The 18,905-nt window shown below is 39.0% G+C and overlaps 1 protein-coding gene across 1 annotated transcript in view; it reads left to right on the forward strand.

Annotated features, from left to right (window-relative positions):
• FRMPD4 (FERM and PDZ domain containing 4) overlaps positions 1-18,905 on the forward strand; it is a 589,912-nt gene that overhangs the window by 545,938 nt on the left and 25,069 nt on the right. Inside the window, exons 6-9 of the mRNA XM_015126938.3 lie at positions 5,264-5,368; positions 7,807-7,914; positions 11,901-12,032; positions 15,999-16,118. Of these exons, the coding sequence (XP_014982424.3) occupies positions 5,264-5,368; positions 7,807-7,914; positions 11,901-12,032; positions 15,999-16,118 (465 nt within the window). The remainder of the gene's footprint in view (positions 1-5,263; positions 5,369-7,806; positions 7,915-11,900; positions 12,033-15,998; positions 16,119-18,905) is intronic.

Raw genomic sequence — 18,905 nt, forward strand, 5'->3', positions numbered from 1 at the left:
CCTTAACCAACCCACATCATTGGGCCTTTTGCATCGTCTTTAATGTTTTGCTATTATAAATAATTCTGAAAAGAAAGTCTTTGTGTATAAGTCTTAATCTGTAGTTAGTATTTCCCCAGGATGGAATTTTAGAAGGGGAATTTCTGGGTTACTCATGGGTTTTATTTGTTTGGCTCTGATACGCCATCTTCTTTCCTTGTACTGTTATCCTTTTTTATTATAGATCTTTCACTGGCCAGCTCCTTCCTTTTTTCCTTTGACTCTGCTTTCTACAGTTTCCAAGTCTAGAATTCCAAAGCCAATCTTACCTGAGACAGAGAGTATTTAGAGTTTCTATGGCTGGACACGGTGGCTCACGCCTGTAATCCCAGCACTTTGGGAGGCCGAGGCGGGCAGATCACCTGAGGTCAGGAGTTCGAGACCAGCCTGATCAACATGGAGAAACCCTGTCTCTAATAAAAATACAAAATTAGCCGGGCGTGGTGGTGCATGTCTGTAATCTTAGCTACTCGGGAGGCTGAGGCAGGAGAATCACTTGAACCTGGGAGGCAGAGGTTGCAGTGAGCCAAGATTGCACCATTGTACTCCAGCCTGGGCAACAAGAGCGAAACTCTGCTCAAAAAACAAAAAAGAGTTTCTACAACTTCCCCTCATGCAACCCCAACTCAATGGGACTTGAGCTAAGACATTCTCTCAGTTCTGGTGTACCGTGAGCTGGCATAATTCACATTGCTTTAGGTTTCCAAAGAGCTGAGGGACCTGCTTTCCTGCCTCCAACTTCCTAACTACATTTTATTGTGTTCCACACAGCTGAGAGAGGCTACACACCTCCTCATGGAAACCCCAGTGTAGCACATTCTATCAGAGCCCAGACCATATGTCATGCTGAGCATGCCAGCCTAATTTCCAATGGAGAACACCTGTGAGTCTTTGCCTGCAGGCTCTTCCTGGGCCTAGGAGCATGCTCATGGAGCAGGCCACAAGTGCTGAGGAATTATCACTCCCAGAAAGGCTGTTTTTTGTGTTCTCTTACATGGTGGTCAGTCAGGTGTAGCCACAAGAGGGGACACAGGAGAGGTGCAGGAAAAAGAAGTTTTTTTATACTCACAGGTCCTAGAGAAACTGCATGCCAAGAGGAGGGGTCACATGAGAGGGAGCACTAAGGGAGCCAACTCAACCAACCAGGTGGGGTAGAGCCTGTGGGCAAGTGCCTTTATCAGGGGGTCAGGGTGGAACACACAAGAAAAGTGCAAGGGAATTTCTTTGATCTGTTTAAATGTTACTAAGTCACAGTCAGGGGAGGGTGGGAAAGGGTACTTGTGGCAGGAGCCAACTTTATCACACTGGTGCACCTGGTTGCCTGGGCAGGGTGCTCACAACCTGTTTGTGGGGATGTTGAGGCAGCAGGAAAATATGAATTTTGAAAACTTACAATACAAGGAGACGCTCCATCAATGATTGACAGGAACTGGTGGATAAATACCCCAGCTCCCTCTCTCCTCAGACAGTATAACACTGAGGCATGTGGTCTGCCTTGTTTCCCAGGGGTTCCCAGCAGGAGTAAGCTCCAGTTGCCTATAGTGGTGCCTTAGTAACAGCAAATGCTTTACTGGTTTATTCTCCCTTCCTGCCTGTCTTTCCCACTCACCTACCTGGGATTCCTGTGAGCACCTCCCAAATCAGCTACCTGCTTGTGAATCCTTGTCTTAGGTCTGCATTTTGGAGACTCCAAACTAAGCCAACCAGTAATGTAGGCTAGTCCTCACCAAATGTTCTCTCAATACCTGATATATAAGTAGTACTGTAGAGCTCTAGGAATTGCAAGTTCAAGACCTTGCCCTTCAATTTCAGAAATTAATCTTATTTGTGTAATTTTTTCAAACTATGTTCTAGTAACTTCTAAGAGCATTCAAAAGCATCAGGAGCATTCCACACACTATTGTGGCCATCTTAGCAACAGCAAATTTGGAAAAAGTACAGGGGTTGATTAGGGGCCTGATAATCTTAAAATTAATTAACAGTAGGAGAATCTGATTATTCAAAATGGTAATTACTTGTTATTTCCACCACAGGATATGAAGTGCTTGTGATCAACACCTACAGGTTGCTCAGAATTAATTCAGTAGGCTTTCAAGTGGTATACATTGTATATTTTTTGAGAAACAAAGATAAATCTGTGTTAAAACTATAGTCATGACTAGTTTACATTACCCAATATACCACAAGTAACTCTAGCCAGTGGAATAAGCCAGTACTTCGTTGATTCTCATTAAGTAGCCTTCAGACTTGGAGAGCCTATGTAGTTGTTATCAAAAAGTAATTTTCAAAACGTTTGTCAATTTTATGAAATAGTCACAAACCCAGAACAAAAATAGTACTTGTTATGAATTCTTAGTTAGAAGTTTATCCCGAGTCTGTTGACTTCAAATTGTGTATAAAATAATATTTACTTAACAACCGTGGCTATTTAGTTTCCTTTCTGGTCTTCCTAAATTAGCATGTTTCTCTTTATGGCATGGTAAATAAATACAGGAATGAAGTTACATAAGATGGGCATGCTACATATAGTTAGAGAGAGGAGATAGTACATAAGGTTATTTGCCCCTAAAGTAAATAGCCCCATATTTATTGGCCTCAGCATGGCTAGTAAATACGGGGCTATTTACTTTAGGGGCAAATAACCTTAGGTATTTTCATGATCCCTGGGAACACCATGGCACTCTAAGGTTATATCAAATGATATGCATCCGAAAACTCTATACTTTTTATTGAATCAAGGAATTGGGTAGAACACTTTAGAAAAATATGGCAAAATATAACATTTAAAAATTGAGATGCACAGAGGAATAAACCTCGGTATCTGGCACACTGAACACATGTGAAATATTTCGCTCCCAAACAATGCTGGAGAAGTGGGGTGCAACTGCATTAAAACATCTCATCTAATTAGTAGTGTCTGTTCTGGGTAGCTTTATTACAGCTGCTTCACTTGTGCTCAACTCATTGTGCCAATGTAAATACCACCTGCTTAAAATCATTACAGGAGAATAATGTTTTCCCTTCAGCTAAAAAATGACATATCAAAAGCAAATGAACTCACCACTGTATGATTTGCTCATTAATCATTACTAAAGTTGGCCTATAATTACAAAGATACTGATGAGAACACCCTGTCACATCACTTCAGCTCTGCAGCAGGACTTTTAAAAGTCATGTTGAGCATGTTTAAAGCTATTATTTTGGTTTATTGCTATTGTTTGTTTGTTTGTTTGTTTGTTTTTTAAAGAGGGCAGCCATTCTCTTAAAACATCTTGCATAAATGGATGAATTCAAGCTCTGGGAGACAAATCATCCATTTATCCAGTCTTCTAAGACACTACTCATAGCAAAGGATGGGATAGGTGTGGAGGGGAACTTTAGAAATAACAGGATTCTCCTGGTATTAAAGCAAAAACTCCATCCAGGAATACACACACACACACACACACACACATACACAGGCATACACACATGCACACACAGGCACCCCACACACACTTTTTATTATACTTTTTTCAACAGCTTTTTTATTACAGTAAAATACACATAACATAAAATATACTATCTTAAACATTTTAAAGTGGACAATTTAGTGGCATTAAGTACATTCAAAATGTTTTACAACCATTGCCACTACCTAGTTCCACAATTTTTTCATCACCCCAAAAGGAAACCCCATATTCATTAAGTATCACTCCTCATTCCCTCATTCTCCTCCACTCCCAGCCTGTGGCAACTACTAATCTACTTTCTGTCCCTATAGATTAGCCTATTCTGGACATTTTCTGTAAGTGGAATCATATGATATGTGGCCTTTTGTGCCTGGTGTCTTTCACTTAGCATAATATTTACCAGGTTCATCCACGTTGTAGCATGTATCAGAACTTCATTCCTTTTTATGGCTGAATAATATTTCATTGTACAGATGGACCACATTTGATTTATCTATTTCATCATATTGCTTTTTGAATTTAATTGATCTTAAGTATACTTGTATTTGACAAGAATGAGAGTCCTTTTTTAAATTCATTTTACTTTGAAAACCAAAGTATAGGTCACCCTAGTTGGCTTTCGTGCCTCTAGATTAGTACAATAAATAGAGGGTTAAGCCTCTGTGTTGTTTCTAGAGTCAATTATTAGAATTCTCTGAACAACAGCCTCAATGTATTAAGACTATATAGCATGGAAAACATTAGTTTGAACCATAGGCAATTGCCAATATTTGACCATTTTCGTTTATAAAATAACAATTGTATGATTCAAACTATTTACCTCTGTATTAGGTTTCATAGAGAATGTAATTCTTTTTAAAAATAAACAAACAATGCCTTCAACATAGTAGATATCTACTAGGTGTGAGTTCCCTTCCCCTTAGGCTTCTTTAAAATTATGCAACAATAGTGATTCTTAGATAAAGTGACTTTACCAAGATCATGCAGCAAGGGATGCCCCAGTATCACAGCACCCTTCTAGGCAGGTTCTCCCATTGTACTTCCAATTTCTGAGGAAGAATTGTGCTACATGGCCCCTCTTCCCAATAAAAGAAAGGAGAGGATCATAAGGCACAAAGAGCCCATAAGATGAGGAAGAATATGAAGTCAACGTTCAATTGTAAGGAAAGGTCTCGTTTCTACCCTCCTCAGTAAGATCACAAGATCACAAGTTACCAAGAAGAGGCTAAAACTCAGGTTGCAGGTACATAAAGCATGAGTGCTTGAGAAAGAGAGAGAGTACTTGTCTGCTCACATGCCCATATGCCCTTAATGTGAATAACAATGGGATTATGAATCATTTTAGGACTATCAATGACTCTTCTCCACCTCATTAAAATAGATGATTAATGATCAATTCATCATAAACCCAACATTAGATCTGACTACCACCTCACCTTGAACACTGTGCTGAAAGCTCTCTATTAAAAGCAGGGTTTGTGTGCTTTTGCAGCCATTGTTTTAAAATATCCCTGGAAATGTGCTCAGTTAAAACTGGAACATGGTAGTGGTAGTTCTGATCTGGTGACTAAATCAAACTTACTAACTTATAGACATGACAGAGTTTTGACTGAGTCTATAATTTGCATTTTGTCCTTGAATCGGACATGTACCAAGCATTTTATTTTTTAGCAAAATTATTGCATAACTGGGAGGATAAAGATGGAAAACAACTGTTACAAGGTTTGCATTATGTTACCAGTAATCAGATAAAATGTTTTCTTTTCTTCTAGTCTCCCAAATCAGCATTTATTAGTGCTGCAAAAAAGGCAAGATTAAAGTCCAATCCAGTCAAAGTACGCTTCTCTGAGGAAGTCATCATCAACGGCCAAGTGTCGGTGAGTTTACAGTTGCCTGCTTTGTGACTCAGGGAAAGTCAATGAGGCAGAAGCTTTGTACTCAAACAAAGTCAGTAGTCCCACTGGAATGATTGATCTGAAATTGGTCGTTGGTTTTTACAGAGGTGTCAAATCTCAAGGTTGTAAAGGGCTTGAGAGATCATCAGGTTGGGCCTGAATCTCCTCTAACATGGTCAGAATATGTGGTAGTCCAGGATTTCCTAGAATGCTTCCAGTGTCAGAGACCTCACTGCTTTGCAAAGGAGTTCATATGATTTGGGATCAGTGACACTGCCTCATTCATACTCAGTAAAATATGCCTCTTTGAAACTTCCACCTATTTCTTCCCATTCTGCTAACTAAGCATTCTTCCATATGATAGTACTTTATGTATTTTTGAGAAAGGTATTGTGTTTCTCCTTTTTACTTCCCCAGAAAAGCTTAATCTTTCAATTAATCAGGCAAAGAAGTTAAAATGATGGAAAAATTTTATGTAGGCAACAAGAACTGAAGAAATACTGCCCACACCTCCATAAATAGATCCTGATAGAAATCATTATTACTCAGGCACTTAATTGATCTTCAAAATGAATAATGCAAATATCAACAGGATGTTTTCTTTTTTACTTTTTCTCCCAAAAATTTACTGAAGTGTTTTCAGTTTTTAGAAAACTATCATCCAAGGCACTAATATTTTTTGGACCTTTGAAATGCCAGAGCATTGCTGTTCTGTTGGTATTGTTTAAATAAATCCATGAGGATAAAATCTCACCTACAATATATTCATTATTGGTCACAAACTCTTCTCCGAGGTTGGTTCTGGATCTGAATCTGAAAATGTAGGCCTGTACATCCTGGGCAAGGCACTCATGCTCCAAGTGTCTTCGAATCAAAACGTACTGATCTAGGGCTGCCCCACTTGGGGTCCAGCTATTGTGATGCTTGTGGGGAAGGCTGGAGGCTGTGGCTGTACTGCCCTGTGAGCATGGTCTGTTCTGTGCTCCTCAATGCATCCCATCACTCTGGATGCACGGTCACTGTACATTATTAATTTGCAACAAGAGTGTCCCAGCTGAAGGGTGGAAGGTACAGAGGAATCAATATATAGCAGAAAGTCATCTGAAACTTTTCTGCCCAGAGCTTTCGAGCATGTAATTGCGCAACCAGGTAGTTTACACATCTTTAGAAAGAATATGATTCTAGAAGCTGCTACAGCAGTGTCAGTTCATCCCTGGATATAGCAAGACTCCTGCAAGTCAGCTGATGTGTGAGGACACCTCTGAGGATAATCATCTCCTGAAGCCTCCATGGCCTGCCACAGGTTTGTGGATGGCAGGGATGTTCAGTCATGTGGATGCTCCTCAGACTTCATGACTGTCTTCATTTCCAGTTTACTCTTGCTCTTCTGAGTCACTGAGTGCCATTTCTTCTGGACTGGGATCAAGATTTATTCAGTGACTTGGGAGCAAGACTATGCGGGAAGTCCACAGAAGCAGAAAGGAGGGGGAGGAAATTCAGGAAAAGAAATAGGAAGTGAAAGGCAGGAGGCCCATTATGGAAATACTTAGGGACTGAATTCTCCCTGACACTGGCAAATCCCTGAACATCTTGCCTTCAGTTCCCTCACGTGCAAAACAAGGGATGTGTGCACTCATGACGCTGAGTTCTCCTCAACTCCTGGGACTTTATGACCAACTACATGTGAATAACTCAGCTCACTCCTGGGACTTATAGAACTCATTAAGTGTGCCCTCTTCCTCCCTCTTTCTTCTCTCTCATCTCTCACTACTTCCAATGAAAGAAAAAATGCAAAGAAATAACATTTCTATTGTTTGCTTTTTGTCATGTTTCAAGCTGGCATCTTTTTCTGAGTTATTTCTAGATTATGATCTTGTTCATTATAGACAATGTTTTACTCTCTTAACACACTAAGCCATTCCTTATCTTTTCCCTTGGAGTTTAAGAACCATTCCTAACTGGGTGAAAATAGTTTCACAAAATAACTTTATACCTGAAGCTTATTTATGCTGGTGACTCACTGTCATGACACTGCCAGGCACCCACAGTACCTCATCAAACAGCATCATTGCTGGTCTTTGTTCTGCTCAAGACTTCCTGCCCTGCTTAGGTCTGGGCTTGTAGTTCCAAATGTCAAAGCCTAATTACAAAAGAATCATGTCTGCAATCATGTGTGCCAGTGGGGAATCTTGAGTTAAAAAAAAAAAAAAAAAAAAAACCTCATCTGATTGACTTTCTGATGAGCAAATGTATTTTGCTATGAGCAACTTAACTCACATATCACCAAAGGAATGCCTTGGTTGGCCTTAGAGAGTTTGATTGTTTTTTAATGCCGTGCTTAGAATAAACTATAGATGTGCTGCTACTGCAAAGAGAAGAGTCATAATTTGATCAACTTATACCCCCCACTTTTTTAACAGGAAACTGTTAAGGACAACTCACTTCTTTTTATGCCAAATGTTTTGAAAGTCTATCTGGAAAATGGGCAGACCAAATCATTTCGCTTTGACTGCAGCACTTCCATTAAGGTAAGATGACCTGGTAAACTCTGTACCTAGACTCTTTCAGGTACAACATGCAGGACACTGTGAGCCATTTGTAGCTGTATCTTCTTTCAGAACTATCCCTTTATTTCTGCAATTTTGTTGATTGCCTCCATATAATGTAGTCTGTGAATACTTCAAACCAAACCAAAACCAAAAGCTTAAACTAAGAAGGTTCTGCTCTTTTATTTCTCTTGGTGTTGCAAAACAATATAATATACTGTCAGTGAAGAAACACTAGAGCTAGTCATTTTAATGCAACTACAGATTAATTAAAATAGTGTGACTATCACCAAGGCGGCTTGGCACCCTGCCCAAGGCCAGTATGATTTCTCAGCAATATCAGCTGCTCAGAAGATTAAGATGTTAGCTATTAATTGAATATCTGCTACTTTGGTGTCCAGCAAAAAACAAGGGGTAAAATAATGTAAAAGTAACATTTACTTTTAATTTCTGTAACCAATTTCATGGTAATGATGCATAAAGAGGGAGAAATGAGGCCTACTTCTTAGAAGAAGGGCTAGAAAGGAAGACTCACAAAGCAATCCTATTCTTTCAGAGCCACAGGTGAGTTTTAGATAATAGGTATTATAGCAAAGCATACGGTTTTTTTTCCCCACATGCTTTCTTCCTGGAGAAGAAAAGTACAGAGCCTCTTCCTTTTATTGGACAAAAGTGTATTCAGAAATTGATTGCGCCCTAATGCTTCATCAGCCTAAAATAGGCTTTCTTCACATGGCACAGTAAAAAAGATTTTATGAAGGTAAAAGAGTACCTTGTGATGATCTGTACAATAATCTATCAAGAGAATATCAACCCTCTGTTAAAAAATGTCTGTCAATATCCGACCTCTAATTCTTGTTGGTTTTTTTAATTAATCAGCATAGACCTCACACGTAGAAGCATTTCTGCAAAGACCCACTCACTGTGTATTCTTATTGTCATTATACCAGCAAGCAGCTTGTTTTGAATTGCTCTAAGTATGTAGTAGCTTAATAGGTCATGCAGTGGAAAATATTAGATTGATGTTGGAGCATTAAATCATCCTTAAATCATTCCAGATGAAATATTAACTTCCTTCATACAAGACTTCTAATTTTAAATGGTGATGTCTGGAAAGGACTTCTTCCCTTTTTCCTCATTCATTATCAATTTGTGGTGAGATATTAATGTAATTATCGATCAACTAACCCAAGAGTAGGCAAACTTTTTCTGGAAAGGGCTAGATAGTAAATATGTTAGGCTTTGTGGGCCATTTGATCTCTGTTTCAACTACTGAACTCTGTCATTGTATCAGAAAAGTAGCCATGAACAGGTGGGTTTGGTTAGTCCTTAAGACAATGCTTGGTTTTGATAATTCACTCAAAGGACTCACAGAACTCAGTAATTTGTTATACTCACAATTACAGTATATTATAGCAAAAGAATACAGAACAGGATTAGCAATGGGAAAGGTTCATAGTCAGGGCACAGGAGAGATAGAGTGGAAAGGCTCCAGATGTCCTCTTCCAGTGGATTTGTAGAGATAATGCTTAATTCTCCCAGAAATGATGCGTGACAGTATGCATGAAGTACTGCCAACCACAGACGTTCACCCAAGCCTTGGCATCCAGAGTTTTTATTGGGGGTTTGCCACATAGACACAGCTAACCACCTGCATGGTTGACCTTAGTATTCAGTCTCTCCAGAGTTAGAGCTGATATTATATGGCCCAATGTTCTCACTATAAATCAACTGTTAGCATAGACTATCTGGTATGGCCCAAGACCACTCAGTAAACAAAAACACTTCTATCAGACAGGACAGTCCAAAGGCTTACAGGTTACTTTCTAAGAGTGGGAGCAAAAGAGCAAATTTTTCTTTAGGCAAGGCAAGGTTAATCTGTTACTTCACAGTCAATATGTGAACAAATGGGCATGGCCAGATGTAACCCACGGGTCATAGTTGGCAGACCTCTGAAATAACCCACAGAGCTACATTATTACAGCTCTCTCTGACACCATGGCCTTGTTTTGTGTTGCCAACTGGTCAACTCCCTACCACTGGACTCCCTACCCCACCTGAGGACCTAGGTAAAGACTTGAATGCATTTCTTAACAGAAATAAATCTAAATTTAAGAAAGCCCGTTGTTCATTCCCTCCAGCCTCTTTATTACGGAACATATGTAAGACTAAGTTTGATTTCCCTGAGGATTGCAGATGACAATGAGAAGACAGGAAGAAATGCAAAGAGTTCACATCAAATTCAAGTTATCTTATCTTATACCTAACAGCCTCATTATTACAATAGACACTGGCTGGTAGGTGTAAAGTAGAAATAGTATAGTTATGAAAGGAATATGACATTGTGTAACAAAAATTGCCAAAATTCTTGCGGCAGAATTACAATAGGGAAAAACTATTGCTATTGATTTTCCAGTGTCCTCCCTGGTGGTTCAGGAAAATGCTTTATAAAGTATGTGTTGTCACACAAAGGCTGGTTTTGTTTTCTCTTTCCTGGGCTTTAAGAGAAAATTATAAAGCAGGGAAATCTTTTTTTTTTTTTTTTTTTTTTGAAATTCAACATAGTCAAGGTATTTCTCTTGAATGATTTTTTTCAGGAGTGGGTGGATATGGGGATCTTTGATTTAACGGGGCCTGAAGAAATTGAAAAAGGACCACAGAGAAGGATCAAAACATCAGAAAAGTCAGTAAAAGAAACTCTAAGTTTTCACTCTAAGGTTTCTTGATCTTGGCACTGTTGAGATATTAGGCCAAATCATTCTTTACTGTGGGGCTGTCTCTGCATTGCAAGATGTTGAGCAACATTTCTGGCCTCTACACACACCACGGCAGTAGTATTCCCACTATTGTGACAACCAAAAATGTCTCCAGAAATTTCCAAATGTTGCAGTGGGGCAAAACTTCTCTATAGAATTTTGAGCATCTGAGTATAAATTATCTTTGAGGGATCATTTACCAGTTTTCAAGTACATGAAAAAAGTATAGGTTGAAGAAATTAGTTTTACATTGTAGTAAATGTGTGTGTTTGTATGTGGAACACCTTTCTGATCATAAATGCTTAATCCTATAAAAGATTGCTGACAAAGCTTGCTCATTCCACCTTCCCCAGAGATGTAAAATAAATATATGTATATTACTATGGTGCCCTCACTCTGTGTCAAACAATGTTATAATAAATGCTTTGTATGTGTGAACTCATTTAATCCTTATATCCGTTCTGAGATAAGCATTATTATTATCCTCAGTTTACACACAGGGAAACTAAGATACTTAGCGACTAAATAACTTCCCCAAAGCTGCACAGCTAGTAAGTAGTAGAGCCTGGATTAGAAGCCCAGCTGTTTTCTTAGCCTGCATTCCTTACAACCACTACACTGCTCTTTCAGAAGGGAAGCCAGGGTCAGCAAGCAGATATTTCAGTCTTCACAGTCTCTGTTGCAACTACTCAACTCTGCTGATGCAGCACACAAGAGCAGCCATAGATTTTAGATAAACAAATGGGTATGACCATGTCCCAATAAAACTTTATTTACAAAAGCTGATGGTGAGCTAGTTTTGGCATGCAGGCCATGTTTTCCAACACTTGGAGCAGACCACTTTCAGAACTGGTTTAATTGCTACCCCATTTAGAAGAAAGGAGAATTGAACTGGCTATACTGCACAATCTATTGACAACCTTTCTATATCAAGAGCTTACATGATATTAAGCTCCTCCTCCAGCTATTTACCTTGTTAAGTCTCTGTTTTGAACTCCATAAAGATTTTGAATGATAGAGGAGGCCAGGAAAAGGGCAAGAGAAGGAAGACTTCATTTCTGTATCTTTTTGGAGCATTAAATTTCAGAATCAACCAAAGGTGTAAAATTTCAAGATTGGCAGCCTACATGTGTAACACTTTTCAGTCATGGTAGACTCCACAAGATGGCGGCCTTGATTTTGGTCTCATCATGTTCATGTTTCCTCTGTAAGGATGTCATCTTAACCCTTCAAGAGAAGCTCTCCATCAAAGGCATTGAACACTTCTCTCTCATGCTGGAGCAGAGGACAGAAGGGGCTGGAACGAAGCTGCTCTTGCTTCATGAACAGGAGACTCTAACTCAGGTCTGTGAAATCTCACCCTCAAGTGATGAGGCTGCTGGTTAGAGCAGAGGTTGCCCAGTCCAAGATTTCTCCCCCACTCTAATCCTGTAAATGTATTAATTGTATCCCTGGGTATCCTCTGTAAAGGAAGTGCTGGCATTCTTAATGCATTTTACACCTCAAGGTCATGTTTCCCTTTCTGCCCATCTTTTGCAGACTGTCAGTTAGTCTCCCAACTAGATTTGTCATTCAAAGTCTCACCAGCAGCACATTGAGAATACAACTCTGTAAAATTATATTTTATGTGATTACAGTGACCTGTTCACCTGTTTTGGTCAACAATCTCTTGAAACCATTAAAAAGAAATGGTTTCTGGGATTATTTAAATTAATCCAAAATCATATTTAATTGTTTGAAATTCTGAGTGCACACTTAAGACTATTTTTGGAAGCCTGAAATCTCTGCCCCAGTCCTGCCCGCTATAAATATATGATCTACCAATGTGTCCCAGTTCCTGATTACCAAGATGCCACCCCCATCTGTTCCCTGGGGAGAAAAGCAGGCTGCTTGGCTGCTGAATTCAGCGCAGCACCCTGACTTTTCTTGTGACAGAAGCAAAGTCTTTGTTAAATGTATAAAAGATTTCAACAAATTCCTCTTCCATAGGAGAGATCAATGATAACAGAACTTTATGGAGAGGTGTAGGAGAGGACACCAGGAGGAGAAGCATCAGATGCTGCCAGCTGGATGGAGTGGCAAAAACTGTTGTCACACTAAAGTGCTTTTTGGTTGTTGTGTATAAAAGCTGGTGTCCCACACATTGAGTCCTGCAAATATCCCTGATTCTCTTGATTCAGTCCAACTTTTTGTAATAGATTAGTTCAAAAGTTGCCATCTGTGTTGATTTATATTCCTCTACCTAAACTTGGCCTATTATTTCCATCAAGTTTTTTGTTTTGTTTTGTTTTGTTTTTTTGAGACAGAATCTCACTCTGCTGCCCAGGGTGGAGTGCAGTGGTGCAATCATAGCTTATTGCAGGCTTGAACTCCTGGGCTCAAACAATCCTCCCACCTTAGCCTCCCAAAGTGCTGGGATTACAGGAATGAGCCCCCATACCTGGCCTCTATCGAGTCTAAATCTACCTATAGATATTTTAAATCACTTATAATGGTTATTATTTAACCTGTGCCAAACACTCTTGGAAATAAAGGACTTATTTTATGCTTCATTACAGGGGCACAACCCCTGATATACAGAATCTGTCATGTGAAAGGTCAGTGTCTGGATCTGAGTTCCCCTGGAAGCAGAACTTAAGGATTTGAATGCATGTCGTTTGTTTGGGAAGAGATATCTGGAAATACCCACAGAGGAATGGGGAAGAGAGATGAGAAATATTGAGAGGCCAGTAAAGAATGTACTATCAAACCAGTTTCCACTGTGGGTAACTGGAGCTCAGTCCTACTGGAGAGCATTGAAAGACAGTGTAGGACACACCTCAGAGGTATCCCACTGAGAGGCGAGGGAACTGGGACGTGTGCCTACCGACATGCTGTCTGTTATTGATAGTGGGCTGCTCTCTTGTTATTCGGGTTTGCCTTGTGCTGTCGAATGGTCACAGGTGTTTGCCGTAAATACCCTTCAGCTTATAGCAATAAATGCCAAGGGGATATGGGCAGACATCTAGTTACTATGAGTCTAATGAAACCCCCCACAACATTCTGAACTTTCTGGTTATACTTTCTCTCTAAACTTTTATCTACTACATAGCCTTTATAGGAAAGCTTCATGCTGATTTAGTTGGACAAAGATTCTCTAAAAGTCTCTTCTGATGCTAGGTAAACAAAACTTCTTGCTCCAAATACTACATTTCTTTTAAAATGTTGGAAGGAAACAAACTCCTAATAATCATTCTTTCTTTAACTTTATTTTTCATTATAGAATCAGAACTAAAAGTGAAGTGCTAAAAATCAAGTACTATCTCTAGAAAACGGATTTAAATATCCTGAAACAAACCAGCTATATGCCTTTGAAATCAATGCATATGGAAAATTGATTGCTAAAATATTTATAGGCATGATAAAAGTAGAGAGTAAGAAATTATATTTTTTCCGATAACAAAATCATTTTAAAACATTTAATTTCTATGAAAACCTCCCAATGGAATTTTTAAGCAACTCTGCCTGAATTTCTGGTGGTTTGATACTAAACTTCTGCTAGAAAATATTATTTATATACTACTTAAAGTTTCCAAGAAATTGTTTGTTTATTTTAGAAAGTGTTATGGACTGCCATTTCTAATGACTTGAAGCAACCTTTTTTCATTACATTAATTCATTTCCCAAAACTAGTGTAACATTTTGATACTAAAAGTAAACTCAAGATAAGATGGCTTATGGAAAATTCAAGAAAAAAAAGTTGAACCAGTAATTAAAGGAGTCAGAGATATGGTAATTCCTGACTTTCTAACACACCAGAACAAACTTTCTGGCAAAATAGCCCATGAAGTCACTGTGAAACACTACAGCAAGGCTGATCAGCACTAGTGGCCTCTTAGGGTCCCCAATTTCTTTATTCCTTGTTTGCTTTACCATCAGCCAGTGCTGAGTAGCCGATAGTCCTTGAGTCTCATGAATCCATTCAGCTTTGCAGGCCTGCGCACAGCCAGAAAGCTGGTGTGACTACTCAGGATGCCCACATATGTACAAATAGGGTGTCTTTTTCCATTGGAATTCTTCTGTTCAACAAAGTTAGCGAACTGTAAATACATACACATGCATGCATACACATACCACGGGACTCAATAAAGCTATTTTATTTTAAAATTTTTAATTGCAGCTCACCAACATTTTTATATTGCCAGATTTGTCCCCTGCATAAGAGTATTACACACGACTGTGTTGGTTCATGCTGCATGGTTTTCATTTTGTTTTGTTGACTCCTTGAAGGGAAATCGATAAGCTCTTGCCTTCTTTCTTAAAGTCCAATGTCTTTCATTCATTCAAGTGTTTATTAAACACCTATTATTATTTATTAATTGATTTCCTTTTGTTGCAAAAGGAATTAAGAAATGAACTTCTAGTATGTGACACATACGCTCTATAAAAGGAAAACAAACTGAAATGAGCCATGGTCCTTAACCCTGAAGAAACTGTGGTATATTTTAAGCTCCTTTGAGCAAGTGGAACAATATCATCATGATATCAGAAGTTTGGAGTAGTTTGGAAACTTGTAGAATCTGATATACTGCATGGGCCAAAACCTCTGTCTTCCTACTTTCCAATGTGATGTCATCCAAGGTTGACACTATCATGTTTTCATTGCAAGAGTCAGTCTGGAGTCTAATTTAGAAAAACAAAACACAGCAATGTTATGCAATAATAAACCATACTGGACAATCTCTCTGCTGTCCCTTTGGATCCCCTTTTTGTACTCCCCAACATAGATCTGGGGTGCTATCACTAACAGCCAGCATCTGCAGATCTTCTTTCAAGGACTGCCCTCAGACTACCGGAGACCATCATGTCCAAACCTGGAAACTCACATCCCCTGGGACAGCTCTAAATGAATGACTCATCAATGCTCCTTTGGCTGAGGTCTCAGCAGCTCTGTGGTATAGCTACCACTCCAGAGTCTCCTGCAGGATCAGGCTATAGCTACTCTCTGCTGGGGTTCCCTGAGGAGGCACCCTTGCTTGGCTTCCTCTTCTATCCTGACCTGCTTTCCCCACTCCCTTACTAGCCTCTCCTGGGAGCACTTTCTTAATAAGTCCTTTGCACACAACCCCTCATCTCGGGGTCTGCTTCTGGGGAACCCAACCTAAGTGGCAAGGTTATGTGTAGTTTTCAGGGAATGAGTATCTATAAATACTAAAAGAATATCCGCTGATTCTTTCCTTAGTGTCCAAAAAAAGTTGACTGCTTCAGTGTCCCTCAGCCATTTCTCAGTCAGCACTGAACGGTTCTTGTGTGATTTTTCTACTCTTCCAGGTGACACAGAGGCCCAGCTCCCATAAGATGAGATGTCTTTTCCGAATTAGCTTCGTCCCAAAAGATCCAATTGACCTTTTAAGGAGAGATCCAGTTGCTTTCGAGTATCTCTATGTTCAGGTATGTTAAAATTTTGGCATGTTTTATATCAATGTTGTGACATAAACTAACTTTGGGACTTTGCCCAGAATTCTTTAACTTGAAACGTTTCTTTTTTGTCCCCCACCTCAAGCTCAGTGAATCGGACAATAATTGTATGATGCTCTTTTTATTTTTACGTTCGATTTTGAAATAATGTCATACTTCCAAAAAAGTTGCAAGAGTAGTCATCTATACCCTTCACCCAGATTCACCAGTTGTTAACATTTTACCACATTTACTTTCTCTTTAGTATATGCACATGTTCTCTCTCCCCACACAAATCCACATACAAATGTATATAATTTTTTTCTAAACTATATGAAGGTCAATTACCAAAATAATTCTGGTTTACTCCTAAATGCTTCAGTGTGTGTTTTCTAATAACAAAGACATTTTGTTATACAATTATTATACAAGTAACAAAACCAGGAAAGTAAACATTGATACATTTCCATTATCTCACCTACAGTTTATATCCATATTACGCCTATTATCCTCAAAATGTCTTTTATATATACATTTTTTTCTAGAACAAGATGCACTGCAGGATCCCATTTTGCATTTAGTTGTCATGTCTCTTTAGTCTCCTTAAATCTGGAACATTCCTCAGCCCTTTTTTGCCTTTCACGACCTTGATAGTTTTGAGGAGTACTAGTCAGCTATTTTATAGAAATCTCTCAATTTGGGTTTCTCTGATGTTTTCTTATGATTAGACTGATGTCATACATTTTGGGAAGAACAACACGATTGACTTTGTGTCCTCAGTGTAACACATCAAGAGGCACATGATGTCAGTTTATCTCTTTAATGGCAAAATGAACTTCGACTCTTGGTTAAGGTGATATTCTCTGAATTCACCCAAAAGCTACTACTATTCCTTTCATAATTAAAAAGTAATTTGTGGAGAGTCACTTTGTAGCTCTTTTTATTTATTTATTTATTCATTTTGAGATGGAATCTTGCTCTTGTCACCCAGGCTGGAGTGCAATGGCACGATCTTGGCTCACTGCAACCTCTGCCTCCCAGGTTCAAGTGATTCTCCTGCCTCAGCCTCCCAAGTAGTTGGGATTATAGGCGCCTGCCACCATGCCCAGCTAATTTTTGTATTTTTAGTAGAGACGGGGTTTTGTCATGTTGACCAGGCTGGTCTCAAACTCCTGACTTCATGATCCGCTCACCTTGGCCTCCCAAAGTGCTGGGATTACAGGCATAAGCCACCGTGCCTGGCCTGTAACTCTTATTATCTTCTTCATCAAACTTTCACCCACTAGTTTTAGTACTAATTGATGATTTTTTTTTTTTTTTTTTTTTTTTTTTTTTTTTTGAGACAGAGTATCGCTCTTGTTGCCCAGGCTGGAGTGCAATGGCACGATCTTGGCTCACTGCAACCTCTGTCTTCTGGATTCAAGAGATTCTACTGCCTTAGCCTCCCGAGTAGCTGGGATTACAAGCATGCGTCACTACACCAGGCTAATTTTGTATTTTTAGTAGATACGGGGTTTCCCCATGCTGGTCGAGTTGGTCTCGAACTCCCAACCTCAGGTGATCTGTCCACCATGGTCTCCCAAAGTGCTAGGATTACAGGCGTGAGCCACCACGCCTGGCCCTAATTGATTATTCTTATCTGAATCCATTATTATTGTAGTTGAAAATGATGATTTTTCTAATTTCATTATTGCTTCTGCACTTATTAATTGGTGTGAGAGTTTTCCCTTCTCCTTTATTTACTTACTTATTCATTCATTTGATGCTTAGATTTTTCTGAAAATTGTGATATTCGTTTTACTGAACTGTTAATTTCAAGGTGGTAAAACCTGAAGAGAACAGTCTTTTCCAGACTAATATCTGATTCTGGGCTATAATTCCCCAAAAATGAAAGTTTCCAGGAATGAGTATCTGGTGTAGTTTGTCCCAAAGGGAATTTATCCAAGTTGATATTTATGAGGTGTTCCTATATTTTACTATAACTGCTTCCTATTACTCTCACTTAAATTTCCAATATAATCACATTAAACCAACTTACCTAATCCTTAGACAGCTTAGACATCTAGCAGTAGAACTAACTACTTGAAGAGGTTGCAAACCTAAACATAACCTCCCCCTCCTGACTGCCAGAAAGAGAAAAAACAAAAGCAAAGCAAAAAGAAGAAGAAGAAGAAGAAGAAGAAGAAGAAGAAGAAGAAGAAGAAGAAGAAGAAGAAGAAGAAGAAGACGACGACGACGACATTCTGTCTTTGAGAATATCTGTATAAGGCAAAGACTGCTGGAGCCATATATAAAATATATAAAGCAAAAAAGTGAGAAAAATATAATAAAAAGAAATATTTGTTAACTCTAGGTAGTTAATAACACTGCTGTTTGCTTTACTATTTTTAATACTTTCTTGTATATTTCAAAACATTTGTAATCTTCAAAATATGGGTAGAAAAAAACGTGGGTGGAAGATGGAAGAGAGACTAGACAAGGTAGGTACCAGAGGTTAAGAATGGTGACATAAATTAAAGTGGCAATAAGCCCTGAAGATCATAGGTTAAGTCAGACAGGAAAGACACAGAACATACAAGAATGTTCTAGCAGATGGGGGCACTCAGGTTGAGGCCAGTCAAACCTTCCCCACCTCAGTGGCCTTTGGAAGACTGTGGTATTACAGCTCAGTGGGACGATTAATGTTCATGAAGATAATCCTACATCATTGGGAAAAGTCAAGTCCTGTTCAGTGAAACCTGTTGACCAAGTAAAGAAATGTGTAGTGTGCTTTAAAATGTT

The sequence above is a fragment of the Macaca mulatta genome, chromosome X (genome assembly GCF_049350105.2).
Source record: "Macaca mulatta isolate MMU2019108-1 chromosome X, T2T-MMU8v2.0, whole genome shotgun sequence".
NCBI lineage: Eukaryota > Metazoa > Chordata > Mammalia > Primates > Cercopithecidae > Macaca > Macaca mulatta.